Source organism: Centroberyx affinis, unplaced genomic scaffold (genome assembly GCF_046629955.1).
Source record: "Centroberyx affinis isolate AG114_WGS23_722 - 3 ecotype Tasmania unplaced genomic scaffold, CSIRO-AGI_Caff_v1 ptg002238l_1, whole genome shotgun sequence".
Classification (NCBI taxonomy): Eukaryota; Metazoa; Chordata; class Actinopteri; order Beryciformes; family Berycidae; genus Centroberyx; species Centroberyx affinis.
Genome location: NW_027280534.1, coordinates 38,862 through 57,098, shown reverse-complemented (window position 1 = coordinate 57,098; position 18,237 = coordinate 38,862). Strand labels below are relative to the sequence as shown.

At 41.2% G+C, this 18,237-nt stretch overlaps 1 protein-coding gene across 1 annotated transcript; it reads right to left on the bottom strand.

The window, feature by feature from the left end:
* Positions 1-9,523: 9,523 nt before the first annotated feature.
* On the bottom strand, positions 9,524-18,237 carry LOC139655358 (neurturin-like). Its single transcript, XM_071532746.1, has 3 exons — positions 18,100-18,237; positions 11,626-11,944; positions 9,524-11,043 (listed from the first exon to the last, which is right to left on the bottom strand). The coding sequence occupies exons 2-3, from the start codon at positions 11,915-11,917 to the stop codon at positions 10,607-10,609; spliced, it is 729 nt and encodes a 242-aa protein (XP_071388847.1). The 5' UTR covers positions 11,918-11,944; positions 18,100-18,237; the 3' UTR covers positions 9,524-10,606.

Below are 18,237 nucleotides of genomic sequence, written 5' to 3'. Positions count from 1 at the left end.
CTCTGCAATTTTCTTTGTGAAATCTGATTTTCTGTGTGAGATCCAACCTTGAATCCAAATTGCAGAGCTAAAGTAAGAAATTATTAGAAGGTAATGTATATGTATGGATTAATATGTTCTTTCAATGGTGTATATATTGGGTCAACACTAGGGGGCACCACAGACAAAACAATCAGGAGTAGTAACCCAAGATGTTCAGAATCAAGATGTCTAACTTGGACACAACTATGGTTGTACGATATGAGAGTCCTTGGTCTACAGGTCGATATGGGCTGTGCTCTGACTGTCAAATGAGCATGAATCACACCAAAACATGCTGATATAGTCATAATTTTTAAACAATTTTTCATGGCATTTCTGCTTTTTTGGACAACATAGTGGAGAGAGACGGGGGAAGTGGGGGATGAAGTCAGACAAAGGCCCTTATATGTCCTTGTATGTTCTGTATGCATCAAGCAGATGGAGAAAGTAATAAATATTTGATCGGTTTACAAATCATACAACCTGATGCACAATCGTTCGCATCCAAACCAGGGACATAACTGCAGGTAAATCCCCAAAACTCTCCTCCTTATCTGCCTCTTTGCAGCAGCTCAATAGAAGAGACAGTGTAAAATATAAAATCAATCTCTCTGAATAATTAAAATCATAGACAAAGATTATCCTTCACCTTCTGGCAGGCCAAGGAGCTCCTTCCTTCCTTCCATCTCTCCTTTCTTTCAAATTCAATGAAATATTGATAATGGAGAAAGAACGTCCTTGTATCTTCACTATCTTAAAGTTGGAGATTATGTATGATCACCGTTAAAAATGCATTCAGTTATAAACTAAACACTTGCAAACTGACTTTTACAAATACAAATCTCCCAGTCCAACCCAAAATTTAATTTGCAGGACATTTGAATTTGCAGGCATTTTACACCGTGAGCACAAAGGAGGCGTCGTCAGTGAAGATGCTCACCCCACTGTATTCACAAGAGTCATATTAAGATGGCATTTGTTAGTATAACCAGGGACAAGAGGCAGAGCACCCATTTATTTTGTTTATACCATTTCAGAGTCGCAGGGGGCTGGAGCGTATCCCAGCATGCACTGGTCCGAAGGCAGGGAAACACCCTGGGTTAAATGGTATTAGCAAATAATTCTTTGTTTTAAATTGACTTGCTGTAGGCTGACCAGCTGAGTGGGTTTTGCCACATAGGACACATAGGATAGTATAATACTTCCATGCATAGGACAATACAACAAGTGACTGATCTGAAATAGTTTTGGACCTTAATTCCTACCCAGTTAATATTATGTATTGGTAATAGAGAAGGTGTTTCCAAGAAAGTGTGGTCCAGTTCCCTGGGAGTTATGCCAATAAACCTTCTTACCATCCTAAACCTGTGACAACTACGATGCAGTTACATGAAATGATGAGTAATACCATAGATTTTTAATGTAATTCAGCTTTTTCTAAGTGTTTACCTACTTAGTTACAGCTGTAATTACTAACCTAGCATCCATAACATGTATTTGCCTGTTAAATATCTAGTACTTTTGTAAAAGGAAAGACTGTAAAAGGAAGGGTTATCTAAATACTAATTTCTGTGGATTATTGACTGACAGAAAGTCATTAAGGATAAAGATTATAAAGAGTTTATAAAGGAAAAGTTATATTCTTCCTCTCCTCCAGGGGACAGCAGTTGTCCATGCAGTTATAACAGACCGAGCCTCTTTCAATCCCCTGCCTGGGAAATATGAGGCTCAGACCCATTGCATCCTCAAAAACAGTCAAGTTGTTACATGAGGAAATTAGCACATTGTCCTGTAAATCCTGCCAAAATAAACAAACCATGATTTACAGGGAAATTTGGAGTTAGTAGACTATTCAGAGTTGGTCTTACCTGTTCAGCGAAACCGTTACATAACATGGCATGCCATTTGTCTGAGTCACACCCTTCCTCTTCCCTGTATGCTTTGGGGATCAGGGTCTCATCTGGATAATAATGAGCAAACAACCACACTCACCTGAATGTCTGCTCTAAATGAATCATGATACACATATTCTGCCATGAGCTGTCCGTATATAATAGAATGGAATATAATATCACTACCGTAAATAATAGAATGGCCAGCATTACCTCGGAAATGTTTTGGTTATTTAAAACTCAATGAAAATGGTGGCGATTATGCATGTGGAATAGCTGCACAAATCATAAATTCTCCTGTTTCTGCCCTGAATTAATTTGCATTGTTTTTGCATCAAATGAATATTTGAACCATAGTTTTACTGCCCATTTAATGTAAATAATAAACAATAAAAATGCACACGCTGCAACCTTTAGGAAAATAAATTACATATTTTATATGACTTCAGGCCAGGTGGTGGGGGAAACTGTTTTAAAAGGATTCTCATTAATTGTAGCAGCTCCTGAATTTCAGTAGACCTGGACAATTTTCAGGCCTATACATTTAATTATAGGAAATCAGAATGAGAAATACCTAATGTGCAATGTGCAATAAATATTCAGGGATTTGTCTTGTGTTATTACTCTGGGCTTTGGACCTTGTGGCTGTTTCGACTCAAAACCGCTCCTCAAGTATGAAATCCTCAAGCATGGAGAACAAATCACCACTGCTAACACTGCGGTCGGCCCTCCGCTTCACACAGTCGGCCCTCGTGTTATAATTCACTGAGCGTTAAGGGAGTGTAAAATTCAAATTACAGCTATACGGCCGCCACACTTTTTTAAGACTTGTTATCACCTGTGAGTTGAAGCATGTTTGCAAAAAGCCACATCTGTAAATGAGTCATGGGTTCCAGCCGATTTGGAGAGTTCTGGCAACGCTTTGAGGACAATCATGTCAGAGAAGATTAAGTCCTGAGGGGGAAGTTGATAAAAGATTGCGATGAAAATGCTTGAAAATGAGAATTCATGGAATGTTCTGAGGGAGAGGGGGAGTGGATAAGGAGATGTTTTTACATCAGAGACCAACCTTAAATATCAAAGTCATTAAAATATCATATTCTTCCTTCTTAATCTTAACTTGTGTCAACAAAAGGTGACGTTTAAAAAGAAATGATCAAAATAAGGGTAATACCATAATATCACTACCATGTAGAGTCTCTGGTGGTTTCATTTCCTCGCAAGGATTCAAGTCACTGATTCCTAAGATGGTTAGGAAAACTGTAGTCACTACTAGAGTAATTATTCTTCCTGTGAGGCATTTTGCTCTCGAAGAAGTAGAGAGGGATCCTCCAGGATGGGAATGCTCAGATCTACAAAGTATGAGTCGTCGTCCACTGGAATGAAGAGCATGACAGTGATTTTAGCAATATGCCAAGACCTTATCAATAATCTGAAAAGGTCCCACTTTAAAAGGGGCCCTACTATAGGAATTCAGATGTTCCTCTATTTATGTACATATATGATCAAAGTTGTTTCATGAAGACATTGTTAGAATTATGTTTTGTTTGAGTGGTTAAATTTTAAGTTATTGCATTTTCAAAAATCCACCCTTTTTAGCAGTCCGTTTTGGATTTACTCCAATCCACACATCAAATCAAGTCAAGTTTATTTATGTACAGCCCTCCATCACATGCATGTCTCAAAGGACTTTACAGAGAACGAGCCTATCTAGATCTAACTAATCAACTATTATTATTCAATTATTCATGAAACAAAATGATGCAATACAGTATGCAAACATGCAGTATGCAAATAAAACACAGGGAAGCAAAACAAAGCATAAGACACAAAATAGCATGCTGGAAAGACTCAGACCTCAGAGAAGACAAGGGAGAAAAACCTTATAAGGAAATAAAATGGAAGAAACCTTTGGTGGGCCGATTCAAAGAGGGATCCCCCAGCAGGACGGCTGAGTCTGCAGTAGGTGCCGGGACAAAACATCACAATTTGACTTAAACAACTGCTAAAATCCTCCCAGTCAGGCAGGTTTAAGCATTTGAACTGATATCTCCCTTCAAATGCCTCCAAACAGCAGGTTTGCCTCGTTTGAATTAGAGGAGCTGCTGTTGTCGGCCAATCAGAGTTCAGTATTGTGATTGTTCTGCCTGTGAGGAATTAGTCTTCAAATTCACTCAATACATGTCTGTCCTTTTAAATAAACATTTATTTGCAAAACAACATGAAGAACATTAATCTCATCCTAAGCCATAGTGAAAATAAAATCATGAAAGTGGAATGATGTGGGGCCTCATAATCAGGATCATGTGTGCAGGTGATCAGCAGGGGGCAGCAGAGGCCCAGAGCACATCGATCAGCCGAATATCAGCAGCTCAGACAAAGATTCCTGCAGCTTGGGAGTTGAACCTGGAACCATCACTGGTGCTGAGAGAAGAAAACAGTTAATGGATTTATTGCATGATCCAGATTTAAGGGGGTCAGTTGGGATTGGATACAAACATATCCAGAATATTTCAATTGGTTTATAAAGACTTGTATGTTTTTTCTGTATAAGCCAAGATAAAGAAAAAAAAAGAAGAAAAAAAACATTCCCAATAGCTTGCATGCTGAAGGCCTATGGCTATTATGAGATTAGATGTGATCATATTTATGCAATAAACAATTGTGGCATAAAATCTCTTTTAATTCAATTATTAAATACACCACTAAAACATTAAATCATAAACTGTCATGGAAGGCCGATACCGAATAGCGAATATTTTGTTTCGATATTCAGTATATACATTTCATCATTTTCATGCACAAAATTACAAGTATTCTGTGTTTCCCCCAGAATCTTAGTCTTATCAGGGTGGAAAAGCCTCTGAATCATCATGTGACACTAAAACTCCCACCGCACCTCTTTAATGGTTGGAAAACTCTGGGATACATTATGAACAGTTAATTTACACAGAACATACAACAATGCAATACATGAACAATTAAATGAATAAATAAAATGTGCAAAGAAAATAAAATGTCATTGCAGGTGTTATGTCGCTGAGGCTTGAGGGAAGAACCTCCATCAAATTGGCGATGGACGACATTGACTGGCAGATATCTGATATTTAATAAAAGGACAATATCGGCCCAATATATTGATCTAACTCAAGTAAAAACACTTGATCATCAGACCACTCCCTATATTTTTTGCAGCTGTTCAACCTTCTGAGGTCCTGCAAAGTCACAAGTCCATCCTCAGTCCTGGATAGCTTACATTACCGCAGAACTATCCCCATTATGAAATGATTCATCCATGAACTCCCATTTTCCTGCAAAACAAACAATGTGTAAATCTTATAACGTAATTAAAAAAAAAAGTGATGTCTAAATATAATCATTTCATAGTAAAGTGCAGCTAAGGGTTTTCCTGTTGATTCATCTTTGCAGGGTTCAGAGTTGTGGAGGAAGAGCAGAGACACCTGCTGCTCTGCTCCTGCGGCCGCTCGGCCCGCTGCGGCCCCGCAGAGTCACCGCTCCGCCCGCCGTCCCGCCATCTTCCCTTAAACACTTCCTTTAAAAACCACCAACATGCTGCAGCTGCACATGGGAGGTGGTTGTAAAACTTTGACATGTTTATTGTAGATCTTGTCAGTGCTGTTACCAACAACAGATGTCTTGTACACTAACACCCATTGTCTTCCAACATGCTGGAATATAAAGCTGATATGAACATGTTTTTTTGTTTTTCTTTTTTTGCTCTGATTTATGTTAAAGCTCACACTTGTTTTCACATGTTGACCCACCTGCAGGCCCTTCCCTCTGATTCACAAACTCATCTGAGGCATTTTGATTTAGATAACCACTGATGTCTTGCGCAAACACTCCTAATTCTCATGAATTTTATTGAAAATGATGCTTTTCTCAAACACAAATAGCTACACAAGCCTTCAGTTCAATTTGCAAGCGCACAATAGCAGCATTTTCTGCAAGAGGACGATAAATGAGCAAAGTATAAGCAGATGAAGTTAAATTGGGCATTCTCTCTGCATTGTTTAAATCTATAGTTGGCCAAGAGCTTCACTTCCTCAACTTGAGGTTCAGTAACTCCTGTAGATCCAAGGTCCAACCTGCCATTATCATCCTTAATGCATGAAATGTACGTCAGGAAAAACAAATAACTGGAACAATTATTTCTGTGAAAACCACACTATTTGCGGTACAAATTCCTGGTACTCGGTGGATTAAAGTGCCAATTCTGATTATGTGGCTTGATTTTCTCACCAGTGTTGCTTTCATTAACTGGCTCTGGTCTTTTCATTCCAGCAGGTCCTCCAGTTCTCTCCGGTTGGTCTACACACTTGCGGTTCAGGGCCATTCCTGTCATGCTGCTGCGACAAGGAGCGGAAATATCTGTTTATATATTAAAGAAAAAGTGGTTGCACTTTTCATTCCATCTTCACTAGTAGTTATAAACATTGTAAAACGTATTTTTGGGGTTAGGGCTATGAAAAAAATCTATAAAGACAAAAAATTTATCTAAAAAAGAGGTGTTGAGGAAAAGAAATGCTACCTTAATTTTCACTTTTCCTCTTGTAACTGATGTGAAACTCATGTTAATGTTAAGTTAGAAAAATACTATTCTTGGGGTGTCAGGTTTAAAGGTTTAAAATAAAAAAATGCTCAAAATACAAACTGTTGAAGTGATTTTTTTCTGCACACCTACTGTAAATATAAAGTCACAGTCAAATTGAAACATTAAACCAAAGAGAAAAGATGATTGTTTTCATTGACAAAAAGGCAATAGTTGCCCTGGACCAGGACCCAGATGCATACATCGCTCACACAGCACATCACTCAATAGTCAAATCAAAACTGAAATAACATAGTCCGACTTCTGTGTTACCTCCAAAGTCTTGCAGTTATGGTTTACTTACAAACTTCAAGAGGTGTTGTTGCTTCACTGAAACAGTGTACAGGAAGTTGTGTAAGTGGGGAGTGTCGTCTGTTTTTTTTCTTCTTTTTTTTTCTGGGATTTGTGTCTCCTGGGGAAAACAACCACTAAGCCTTCATGCATGTAAACACTCTGGAAGAGGCCTTTCCTGCTCAATATATATGTATGATATTCAGGAAAAGAAATATAATGAGAGCATATGGCCTTTTTTGTGGACACTTTTATCCCACAGTGCAATGCAATACCATGAGTGCACACATGGTTAGCGGGAAGCAAACCCCTCACCCTGGCAGGCTTGGTGTCCGGCTCACTGGGATACACAGTACCACCATTATTGTTCATAACAAACACTAGACCTTCAGTATATACTGTATGTCATATTGGCTGCAGATCAGAGCTGGGATCTGCTCGGTGGGCATAACTCAAACAAATATCATTCTTGAATTTCCTCATTATTTCTGGTCCTGGAAAAGCAGATAGAGTTTATTTCCAAAAACGCCACATACCGCTGTTGTCATGTGGAAACCTTGGAACTCCAATTTTTCATGTTGTAACTTTAATTTAAAGCAAAAATCCCTCAGATACTCAATGTGTCATCAATCTGTGATGTTCCAGTGCCTTCCAGGAATTTAGATTAGACTAGATTTCTGTACAGTGATTTCCTACATTTCCCAGAATGCCCTTCAACAACCCCCAGAGAACGGGCCTGGACTTGTCGTATTCAGCTGGGTTTTACTTGTAGGTGGAGAGAGCAATAACAATTGCAATAGCATTGTAAGAGCAAGAAAGTGAGAGGTTTTCTAGTCGTGAAAAAGCGAGAGTCGTGCTCCTTATTGATTCATTGGCTGCATTGCATTCTGGTCTATTGAGGCTGCTGTCAGTGGAGAAATTGGTCTCTCTTCCTCTTCTACGATGGATTCCTCCTTGTGTGATTGTTGAACCTTGGTGCAAAATGGTGAGTCTACAAAGAAGCTCTTACTCTTTGATTCAGATGGACTGACACCAAAACCTGTTGGCGTTGATGTGTTAGATTGTTAAAATTTTTTCTCCTATTAAACTTTGTAGCTGCACTGGAAATATCTGAACGTGACACCACGCTGTCTATGCTTGGCCAGGTTTCCATGGGAATAAGAAACATACATCACCAAACAACAACATGTTGTTTGGAGTGCAAGGTTCATCGCCGAGAGCTATTTTTTGACTATGTTAAAGTGTTTTAGGGTGGATGTTTGCTTTAAGGATTATACATGCTCCTCTAGGGGCTGACAAAAGTCTACGCCCCTTGACCTTATGAAACCCTTTCGGAATCAATTGGATAAACTGAAAAATGCGTGGTGGCCAAGCTAAAAACAAAGCTGTTTTTCTTAGTTCCTGAAAAGTTGACATATTGCACATGGAAGGTTTTCACCCAACAGTGACAATATACATTTTGGAAAATAACTCATTCTCTTCATTTAAATATTTATAAAATATAAAAGAGGTGTTGAGAGTGTAATATGACCAAACAATAAGTTGCCTATTATCCTTTAAGAAGTGCTTTCATTTGTTTTATGTATTTATTCTTTGCTATTGATCATTTTAAAGATAAAGTAGCAGTCACACTTTTCATGTGATAGATATCTCACTTTAGTACAAAACTCTTAATAAAACATGAATGGTTGGTGCTGAGCTACTGTATAATGGATTGTGCATGTAAAGAACCTAATTAATGTAATTTATGTATGACAAGCATGACAATGATGCTGCTGACAATGATGCTTTTAATCTTCAATATGTTCTGTTTATTGTAATCTTATCCTCTTCTTTGCTGCTGCAATTGCCTGTAGGGATCTTATCTTATCTTATCTTATCTTGGAGAAATAATGAACATCCATACCTCTGAAATTGTTTATGTTTATTCAGCAGTCAATATAGAATGTTAGATAAAACATTTTTTGGCACAGTTGCTCAATGATAATAAGCTGTCCTGTTTCTGTGTGGTAATCTAAATAAATATGCAAACCATAATTTACTTCCCAAATAAATACACATAATCCACAATGAAGATGCACCGCATCCACCTGCACTGCACCTTCTCAGAAAAAAAGAACAAAAAAAAAAACAACATAATTTATTGTACTTCAGGCAAACAGTTGCAATGGGTTTAAACCAAATAAAGATTGGTGATGGTGAAAATTATTTGAAAAATATGCTTCATAATTCATTTCAGCAGCTTGTTTTTTCTCCTATGTTCTACTAGGCAATACAATAAGGAGGCATTTGATGGGCCAATACAAGGCTATACTGTGGGCTTGGGATCAGAGTAATTCATGGGTTTTTATGGACGGACTCAAACACAATTCCAAATCCCACCTCTACTTCATAGTTAGTATTCAGCAACAAAAACATGCCACTACTTATTACTGAGATTATTTTTCTCTTTCACACTTTGCCTCAGATTACATCAACGACTGGTGGTGTTAAAAAGCGAGTGTAAACTTCACAAATTACATCCAGAGACAATACATTTTTAAGCTGTTTTATCACCTGGAACTTGAGACATGTTTATAAATCTTTGTCTGTGAATTAATCATGGGTTTGAGTTGACTCGGTGTGTTTTGGCAATTCTTTGAGGAAAATAATTCCAGAGGATTATGGGTAATACTAACATTGGGTCGTTTGGGAAAAAGTAATTGGGTCGTTTGGGAAAAAGTAACGAAAAAAAAGACTGATTCTAAAAATGAGAATTTCCTGGAATGTGACGAGTTATCTTATGGAGAGCAGATGGGGAGGAATGTTTTCATGTTTTTTCTAAATCTATGTTGAAAATATATAGTTACTATGTGTTTTGATTGAAGCAGGGCCTTGTTGTTAATCATCTACACAACATTAATATACAATACACAACAATTAAAGGTGGGTATCAAACCTGAAGCTATATAAAAGGATTTTTTCATCTTCAAATTCTTGTCAATGACACTTGTTCTTTTCCCTGTGTAATAACACTGCAATCACTTCAGTAACAGTAATGCATACAAGTCTGACATCTGGCAAAGTCATGGCGTATCATAACATTTGCCGCCAAAAATTCAAAACACACTTATATCAGCTAAATTTCTGGGGACAAGTGGAGCAAGAACTAATCACATGATATTATTTTTAGGCCAATGTGATAAATTATTAGACATAGGTCACCAAACTGTCCTGCACAGAACTTGCTCCAGTGCTTTATTTCAAATATAAATGGCTTCCAAATAGATTCCTAGCAGTTTTTGCCTTTGAACTCACTGAAGCTAATTCATATGAGCTGCTTACCTTGCCTTGGCCAGTTAACGCCCATGCGTACAAAAGTGGAGTAACAGCAATAATCTATTCCGCTACTCATCTGAGTCTACTGCATGTACTGTAATATCACAAACATCATGTTGCTACATTGTTGTTACACTACAATTCACAGTGTTACTACACAGATAGAAAAGACCATAAAAACTTTCATTTGGTATAAACAGTCATTCTCTGTGTCCCTTTACACTGAATCAACACACACACAGCTCTTGCTGTCCCTGTGATTTGGTTCCAACTTATTGGCGACAGACGCCAGCGATGCAAAGTCCGCCTGCTGAGAAGGCCGCCAGGGAGCAGCCATAAATATATTCCATCTTTTCCTCCTCCAGTATATATTCCATAGTTGCCCCCGTTGTCTTTCAACAGTATCTTTGTTGAACTCTTCGTAGAGAGGCTGAGAGCAGCGTGCGTGTCGGTGGAGGTGCCGGTCGCTGGGTCATACGCAGCCGCATGCCTGCGCGGACACTTCCTGTATCGTGTGGTAGCGGCTCATGTTGTCCAGGAAGGAAATGTCCTCTTCGTAGGCGATGGGCCGGCAGCAGGGCCCGTTGCTCACCTTGTCCTTGCGGCCCTTCTTGCTGAAGCCCGTCCGCCTCATGCGCTCCATGGTGATGTCGTAGTTGCGCCGGTGGCCCGTGCATTTGCCGCTGCAGTAGCGGAACAGCAGGGTCTCGTCACTCTCGTAGCCGAGGCCCAGCTCGCTCACGGTCAGCTCCATCTCCCTCAGGGAGCAGGGCTTGGGCCTCCTGGCTCTTTTAGTCCTTCGGGCCTGGCTCTTGTCCAGGCGCCGGCTCTTCCGCCTCTTCCTGTCCAGCAAGGTCCCTACCACCTGCTGCAGCTCGCCCTTCGTGAAGCTCTGGAACAGCATGGAGACTGAGGGAGAGGAGAGGAATTAGAGGGGTATGCATAGGGAACAGTGGGATGATTTAGTTTGTGATGCATCACCTTCATCATCTTCTGTTGAATCGGAAGATGATGCATCAGAGGGCTGAAGGTTGACGGGCCATTTTGCAAGCACACATTTCTGAAAGTAATGGATGTCAGAAGAAGGCTGCGTTTTTCCTGGTCAATTACTGTGACCATGACTGAACAAGACAAGCCTTATCACTGGCACTATGATAATAAGCCTTAGCATTCTATGAAGCTAATATAAATGACAAATGCACGTCAAGGAGGCACTTTTGGGGCATGCTGAAGTGTATTCCTCCAAAGAGAAATGAGTAAATCAGCCCCTCTTGAAGGTTTTAGTAGTTCTAACCTCCCACCTTTGGAGAGTCAGTGAACTATGAGGTGTTAAATGACTGCAGGTTATTGGGAGACATAAAAACTTGTTCTATAAACAACCGAGCGCGGGCACTAAGCCTTCTGTCTGAGCCCAGGCAACCGGTTCACACGACACCTTATCTAAGACCAGACAAGGGGATTGCTAAAGGAGATAATAACAGTTTATCTTACACTCTGAGAGGAGAGAGTTCACGCTGCCTGCCGACCGGGTTCTCCGGTGAAGACCACCCATCGCCTGGGACGACGACGTCGACGATGGCAAGGATGGTGATGATGAGGGCGACGGCGGCGGCGTGCTCACGGACGGTGATATCGATAACGATCTCGATGAGGATGGAGATGTGTGTGGATGTTTTGTCCTAGGTTTGAATTGTCCAACAGTGGCCATGTTTCTAGTGAGGAGGATGGACAGTGCTGCACCACAGAGCATGAAGGCAAAAGTAGCACCTTTCCATAACTTCATCTTAGAACGTGGAGGAGCATTGAAACTCTGTCGAGAGAGGCAGAACGCACACATCAGACATGTTAAAACAATGTTACACCTTCAATAATGTAAACTGTCTTTCTCCTTCGGGTCACGAGCTGCAGCACGTTCCAAGTAACTTAACCCCATGTGAGCACAACTGTTAAAATAATCAGTCAGAGGGATTTCACCTTGTCATATTACTGCAATCCCAGAGCAGAGGTAGTACAATGCCTTAATTGTTATCTTCTGTGACTTTCCACTTCTGTGACCTTCCGTGAATCCGCTTCTCTCAGCCGAAGTTTCCCCAACAGGGCTTTCATGTTACCGTCAGTTTACTTTCCCTAATTCTGCACTGACACTGCTGTCAGCTCATTTTCACTCCTAAGTGGGTTCATGAGCTGTAAAAACGACACATCACTTGTTGACATATGAGAATGTAGGGTGTGTTTCATGCATATCACTGCTGTTGCGGAATAACCATGCAACTGCAAATTTTCTTTTTAACCCTTACCCTAAACTTAAACCTAAACTTAACCCTAACCCTAACCCTTGAAACCTCTTAAAACCGACAAAATATCAAAAATACTTGGACGTCAATAAGAATATAAGCATTTTTTTCTTCATTCCTGAAAAACAAACATTTTTACAGACAGACATTGTCCAGCAATACACTTTTAAGAGGGGGGAAAAAAACAATTCCCTGACAGGAATCCCTTGACCACACCTATTTGCTATGCTAGTATGGTGGGGCCTCACACTCAGTGAACATGTGTGTTTGTGCGCCCCTTTATCTTACTCCCCCTCCCTCACAGAAGGCACTGAGCCACAGCAAGGCACTAAAGTCAATTTGAAAGAATTACGCCATATTTTTTCTTTCTTTGTTGTCATGCCACAGGTATTTGAGAGGTTTTACAAGCTCACTACTTTGTATTTTTCATATCATGTCATGAGCTAACAAAACATTTCCCCAGACCCGGAAACGGTATACGGGCAGTGACTAACAGCAAATCCAGACCGGCCCTCCAAAGTGTTTTGCCAGACTGGATTCTGTACTGTACATGTACGGGCTGCTGTGTACTTGGCTTGTTTAGAGTAGGACAAAATGTCACATGTCTTTGTCTGTTTCAATAGAATCAGTTTTATTGGGCAAGCAAGTTTGCACATAGAATGGATTCAGCTTGGTGGGTTGCTCCTGTAGGTCACGTTAAACATAAAACCACACAAAAATATAAAAAGTAGGAGAAATTTGGTTCTCTGGTTGAACCTCACTGATTGCACTGCAATCAGTAATAGAAAAAAAAGAAATATATACAGATATAGTGAGTTTTGCATTGGGTCTGAGTGTTTTGGATGCCACAGGGGAAAAAAACAAAAACGCTGTACACATGAGTTGGAATGATATAAACAGAGTATAAACAGGTAGAACTGGTCTATGAGTCAAAACTTAAACATCATTCATAATTCCATATGGGTTTGACACAGTAAGCAGTCTGTGAACAACAAAGGCGGCTTGCTTAAAGGAGGCACGGTATTCATTTGAAAGTCAAACATTTCAGCTAACAACCTCGTTTTCATACACAGTCCATGTAAATCAAATGTGGAGCTGCGGCCGCTGCACAGTGTTATCTGGTACCCGGCTACACACGAACGTCTGATGCTCGTTCTTCATTGTTATAATTAATTGCCGCACATGATAGATAGCCGCCTCAATGGAAACTCTCATTTTGTTTGGTTCAACACCAACTTCTGTCTCCCAAGATCGTAGTTTTCTAGCTCTAAATATGATAAATTCTAAATTTAACAAGAGCCAGTTTGTTATGATATATGGCGAACGATGAGATCATTGTTTTCTTATGCTATTAATAGGTCAGTTTGGGACAATTACTCATCCTCAAAGTTAGTTGCTTCACAAGACCTCAATACGTCAGTGTCTGGGGCCTGTTAGCTCTGTTGCTCATCTTGATAAAACAATTAGCTCATTAAACAGACGAGTCCTCCGATGTTTTAGACACTGGATGAAGCTTGGTCATCAAACGCTGATCTCATGCCCCTGAAGACAGTTTGATTGTCATAATTGCTCCACTCAGAAACACATTACCCGCATCTGCAGTCAATCGGCACCAATAAAAGTGCCAAGCACCGTTCTACAGCTTATTCAGATCTTCATGGGTGATTAATCAGCATAGACATTTGATATCTATCACTGGTCCACGCTGTCACAGACATAAATATACAGATGTTGATAGGGGGGCAGGGGCACCGTTGTTTTCTTAGGGCGACCACAGACAGACAGACATGACTGAGGAGTGATGATGGAGTGGTGCGCTTCCTGTAAGGACAAGAGCTGCTGTTTTCCAGTAAACAGAGAGCACCAACGCAGAGGATATAGGGGAGCCCAGGAGGACTCTCCAGCAGAAGGAAAAGCCATCCTCAAATAGAGACATAAAAATGCAAAGACAACTAAAACAGTTCCTACACAGCCGCAGCATGTCTGGCCTTTACAAAGCATCACAAACATACTCCCGATGTGCCCATGCATGCTCTAGTGTGGAGATTTCCCCGGGTGTGAGGCCCAAAACAAACTGAGAAATTCAGCTACTCACAAGGGGAAAATGGAGGGTTCAGTGACACAATGACAAACGCAGAACATGTGAAAGTCCTCATGAGGATTTTGTGTTTCTAGACAGCGTGGGAGTGAACATCAGGTATGTGGTTGGTGGTACATGGTAATAGATATAGCAAATAAATACCCAAAGACAGGAAAGCTGTTAGTCATTTTTCACCTGAAAGGCTAAGTAGTGTAGAAACAGTTGTAGAAGATCATCGTTTGAGGCAGACCATTAAAATATACAACTGCCAAGAATTCGGAAATGTGTCATAGCCATTCTTGAGAGATTATATGTTCTCAAATGCAGGCATCATACATAGTTAGTGTGCGAGCCAGATTCTCAACCAAGCTCTTGTTTTGTCTCAAAGATGGCATTATTCAAATGACACAATAAAATTGATGTTTTCAATAAATAATTGGGTCAGTGGCCATGGTGCTGCTAAGCTGGTGGTAATGTAATTACAGCAGCATGGCGCTCATGTCCTCTCCTCCCATGTCAGAAGGAAGCACTCAACAGAATGTCACTGCCTATGGAAGATGAACTGGTGATCTGTCAAAATGAGGATAAGGGGCGTCTGCGGTTAACAGTTTTTTGAATGGAGACAGGGGGGGCCTTCTTGTCAGCTTGCCTGGATCTTGCCCAGTGTGACATGATCACAGTGAGAGAAGATCACAGACAGGCGTGAATGAACAGCTTCTTTGTGCTGGGAAAAACAGACGTCCATACCATCTTTTCTGTCCCATTATTCTGTAGCATTTGTTCCTATACGTTGCCCAGATGGAGGCTGTTCTCTCTGACTCGCTCTGACTCATCTGACACACACACACACACACACACACACACACACCCATACAGCATTTGCATGGTTTCACTTTTCCATATCATATGACACAAGCGTCTGTCGAAATCACGATAAAGTCCAAGCTGCCACTTGTTGTCAAGACACCCTCTTCACTTCCAGGGAACACACACGCTCCCAGCAGCACCATCACATAACACTAGATAATCCACCTTACGTAATATTGCTGCTTCCTGATAATTAGAAATGTCCACGGCTCGGACCAGCCGCCGGCTTATATATCTGCCGTCGCATAACCTGAGGCCTTTACCTACATATTCAGCCATGCGTTTCAGCTGAGCTCCACCTACGTGACCAGCTGTCCCTTTGCTACTCTGAACACACCCCATAATAAATACCTGCACTCGAAAGATAACAGAGGAGTATAGCAAACAGTGGGAAAGGCACCTACTGTGTTGAACTTGGTGGTTGCAAGGAAACAACGTGCTTTAGGGAGTCCTAGAGAGGCCTTGTCTTGTCTTTTCCCTCTTAAGTGAGCATCAGGAGGCCTGGGGACAGCTAGAGAGTGCTTGGGGAGGTAATAGGGACATATTCCAAAGATCAGGGCGGGATTAGCACTAATGCCTGCCGGCTTTATCTGCCGTCACGTGGGTTAACACCTGGCTGCAGTGCTGGTGGCGGAGCCATGGCCTGGCCGTATGTGTGTGTGTGTGTGTGTGCGTGCGTGTGTGTGTGTGTTAATCCGTCAGACACCTCTAACTCGGGGGTTAGGCCAGCAGGGCCCACCGAGAGAGCACCCAGCAGGCGCCCTCTAAACCTAGCCAGCCTTCAATCAGAATAATGGAGAAGAAAAGTGATGACCTCGATAAGTTGGACTTGTTGTGTCGGCACCAGGGTGGGCCGAAAGGATGTAAAATAAAGTGGATGTTCTGAGCCAGGATTGGCTGTGCTAAATCCAGCCTTGGTTCTAATGCAACTGAAAAAGGCTTAGGCTAGGCTGCGCTGTGATTTTGCTGGGCAACCACTTTGGTTGGCTTGCGCTCTGTCACTCAGTACCTACGGGATAATTAAAACAAGCCTGCTCCTTGTTAGCAAGAAAGTTGAAGTTCATTACAGAGAAGAAGGAGGAAATACATCTATGGGAAATGCCAATAAAGTTGCCCGCGGTATACGACTTCTAAACCTGACCTTTGTATCCATTTCTGTCTTTTTGATCTGCTAGGGATATGTGAGTGGTAAGCAGCTTCGATTTTAATTTTGGAATCCCTCCTATCACCTCCCATGGGTTTATACAGATTAATCCAGTGACCCTGACAGCCATGCACGGAATCTCAAAGGCACAACTCAAACCTGTTGCTATCAAGGTGGCTTTAATGAGATGTGATTGCAGGGCAAAGGAAGACACACTTTCAGACGCTCATTTGACATCAGACCCAATTTGTCTGGCCTCTGCTATTACGGGAACACTTCAATCAAGGTACAGTTACATGTTGTGTTTGGACGTCCCTTTAAATAGCACTTTGACCAACGGACAAAGAGAGGTTACTCAAGGCTTGGCAAGGAAACGTCACCTTGCCTCATCATTTATGTTCGGGCCAAGAATAAGATTGATGTCGTGGACTTACTAAAAATGAGTCTGTGCCCTGCTATTCTCGCTGCTAATCTGTCTATGCCAGATCCTCTTTTAACACAACAGTATTGCAGCTAAACCCATGTTAAACATGTTGATGTTGCCGGTAGAAAAGGTTGACGTCCATCTGGCACTTGCTGAATACCATGTTCAAATATGACCCACGCGAGCAAGCTCAAGCAAGCAGAAACATCTGAAACACGATGACATTTTACATCAATATTTGCATACCCTTGCGTCAAACTACCGACATCTTAATTTTTTACATGTGTGCATTGTATGTTTAAGTGAGAAGCTGGCAAAAAACAAAACAAAGTGCAGATGATGAGGTGTTTATGGTTCTTCACTTCACTGACAGTTGAACCTCATCTCCTTCAGGTGCTTCAGTTATGGCCAGTTTGGATGGTGGGTTATGGGAACTGACAGGCTCAAGTGACTTTAGGCTTAACCTCTGGCACTCCACTAGATACAGTATAAGCTCTACGTATGATATGGGCTTAGCGGGATGCGGATCATCATGTCAGTCAAATGCCCACAGTGAGTATCATTAAGTTTGCTTCTCTAGCAGTTTATATTTAGATCAAAAGTTTAGATGCAACTGTTCTTTCCTTATTCAACCTGTTAAAGAGGCAGCGCTGAAAAAAAAACCGTTGTGCTCAGAAGGGAGAAAATTTGAGAACCATTATCAATAACCTGTATGTGACAGAATATTTGGAGAGTGGTTACTCATGATAATGAGGGGCACACCACCATGTTGGAACGGAAGACAAGCACTACTAGATCTTCCTCCCTGGAAAAAAAAAAAATACAAAAAACAAAGAAAAGGCCCAATTTCTGTGTGGTGGATAGGTGTTTAAATTCTACTACAGTATTAGAATAATTTCTTTTTGATGTCGCTAATCCAACATGGTGGCACGTCCCTCATAATAACCAATAGTAACCGCTCTCCAAACATTCCGTGACAGGCCGCTATGCACTATTGACATGCGGCTGCAGCAAGAGCCGCTTGTTGATACAGATAATCCAACGTGTGTTTTCTGCCACTCAAGCACTTGGTGAGGCATCCCTGTCAGCAGCACCTAACGCCTTCCCCCCATAAGCCGCCGGCTTATACTAACAAAAGAAGATGTGGTGTCCTTACCGTTCGGCCGGCTAATCCAGACTTAGCTGCGTGGCGTCGTCTTCAGCTGACCTCCACAGGCAAGTGCTGGCTGGGTAAGTCCATCATCACAGCCGCGGAGCGAGGGAAGGAATCCACTTTGTTCCCCTAAAAACCATC

What these genes read in the sequence shown, in the direction of transcription:
- LOC139655358 (XM_071532746.1), bottom strand. Translation starts at nt 11,917, where the DNA reads ATGAAGTTATGGAAAGGTGCTACTTTTGCCTTCATGCTCTGTGGTGCA. An exon ending in GAACTCTCTCCTCTCAGAGT is followed by an intron (nt 11,044 to 11,625) that starts GTAAGATAAACT and finishes CCTCTCCCTCAG; the next exon opens with TCTCCATGCTGTTCCAGAGC.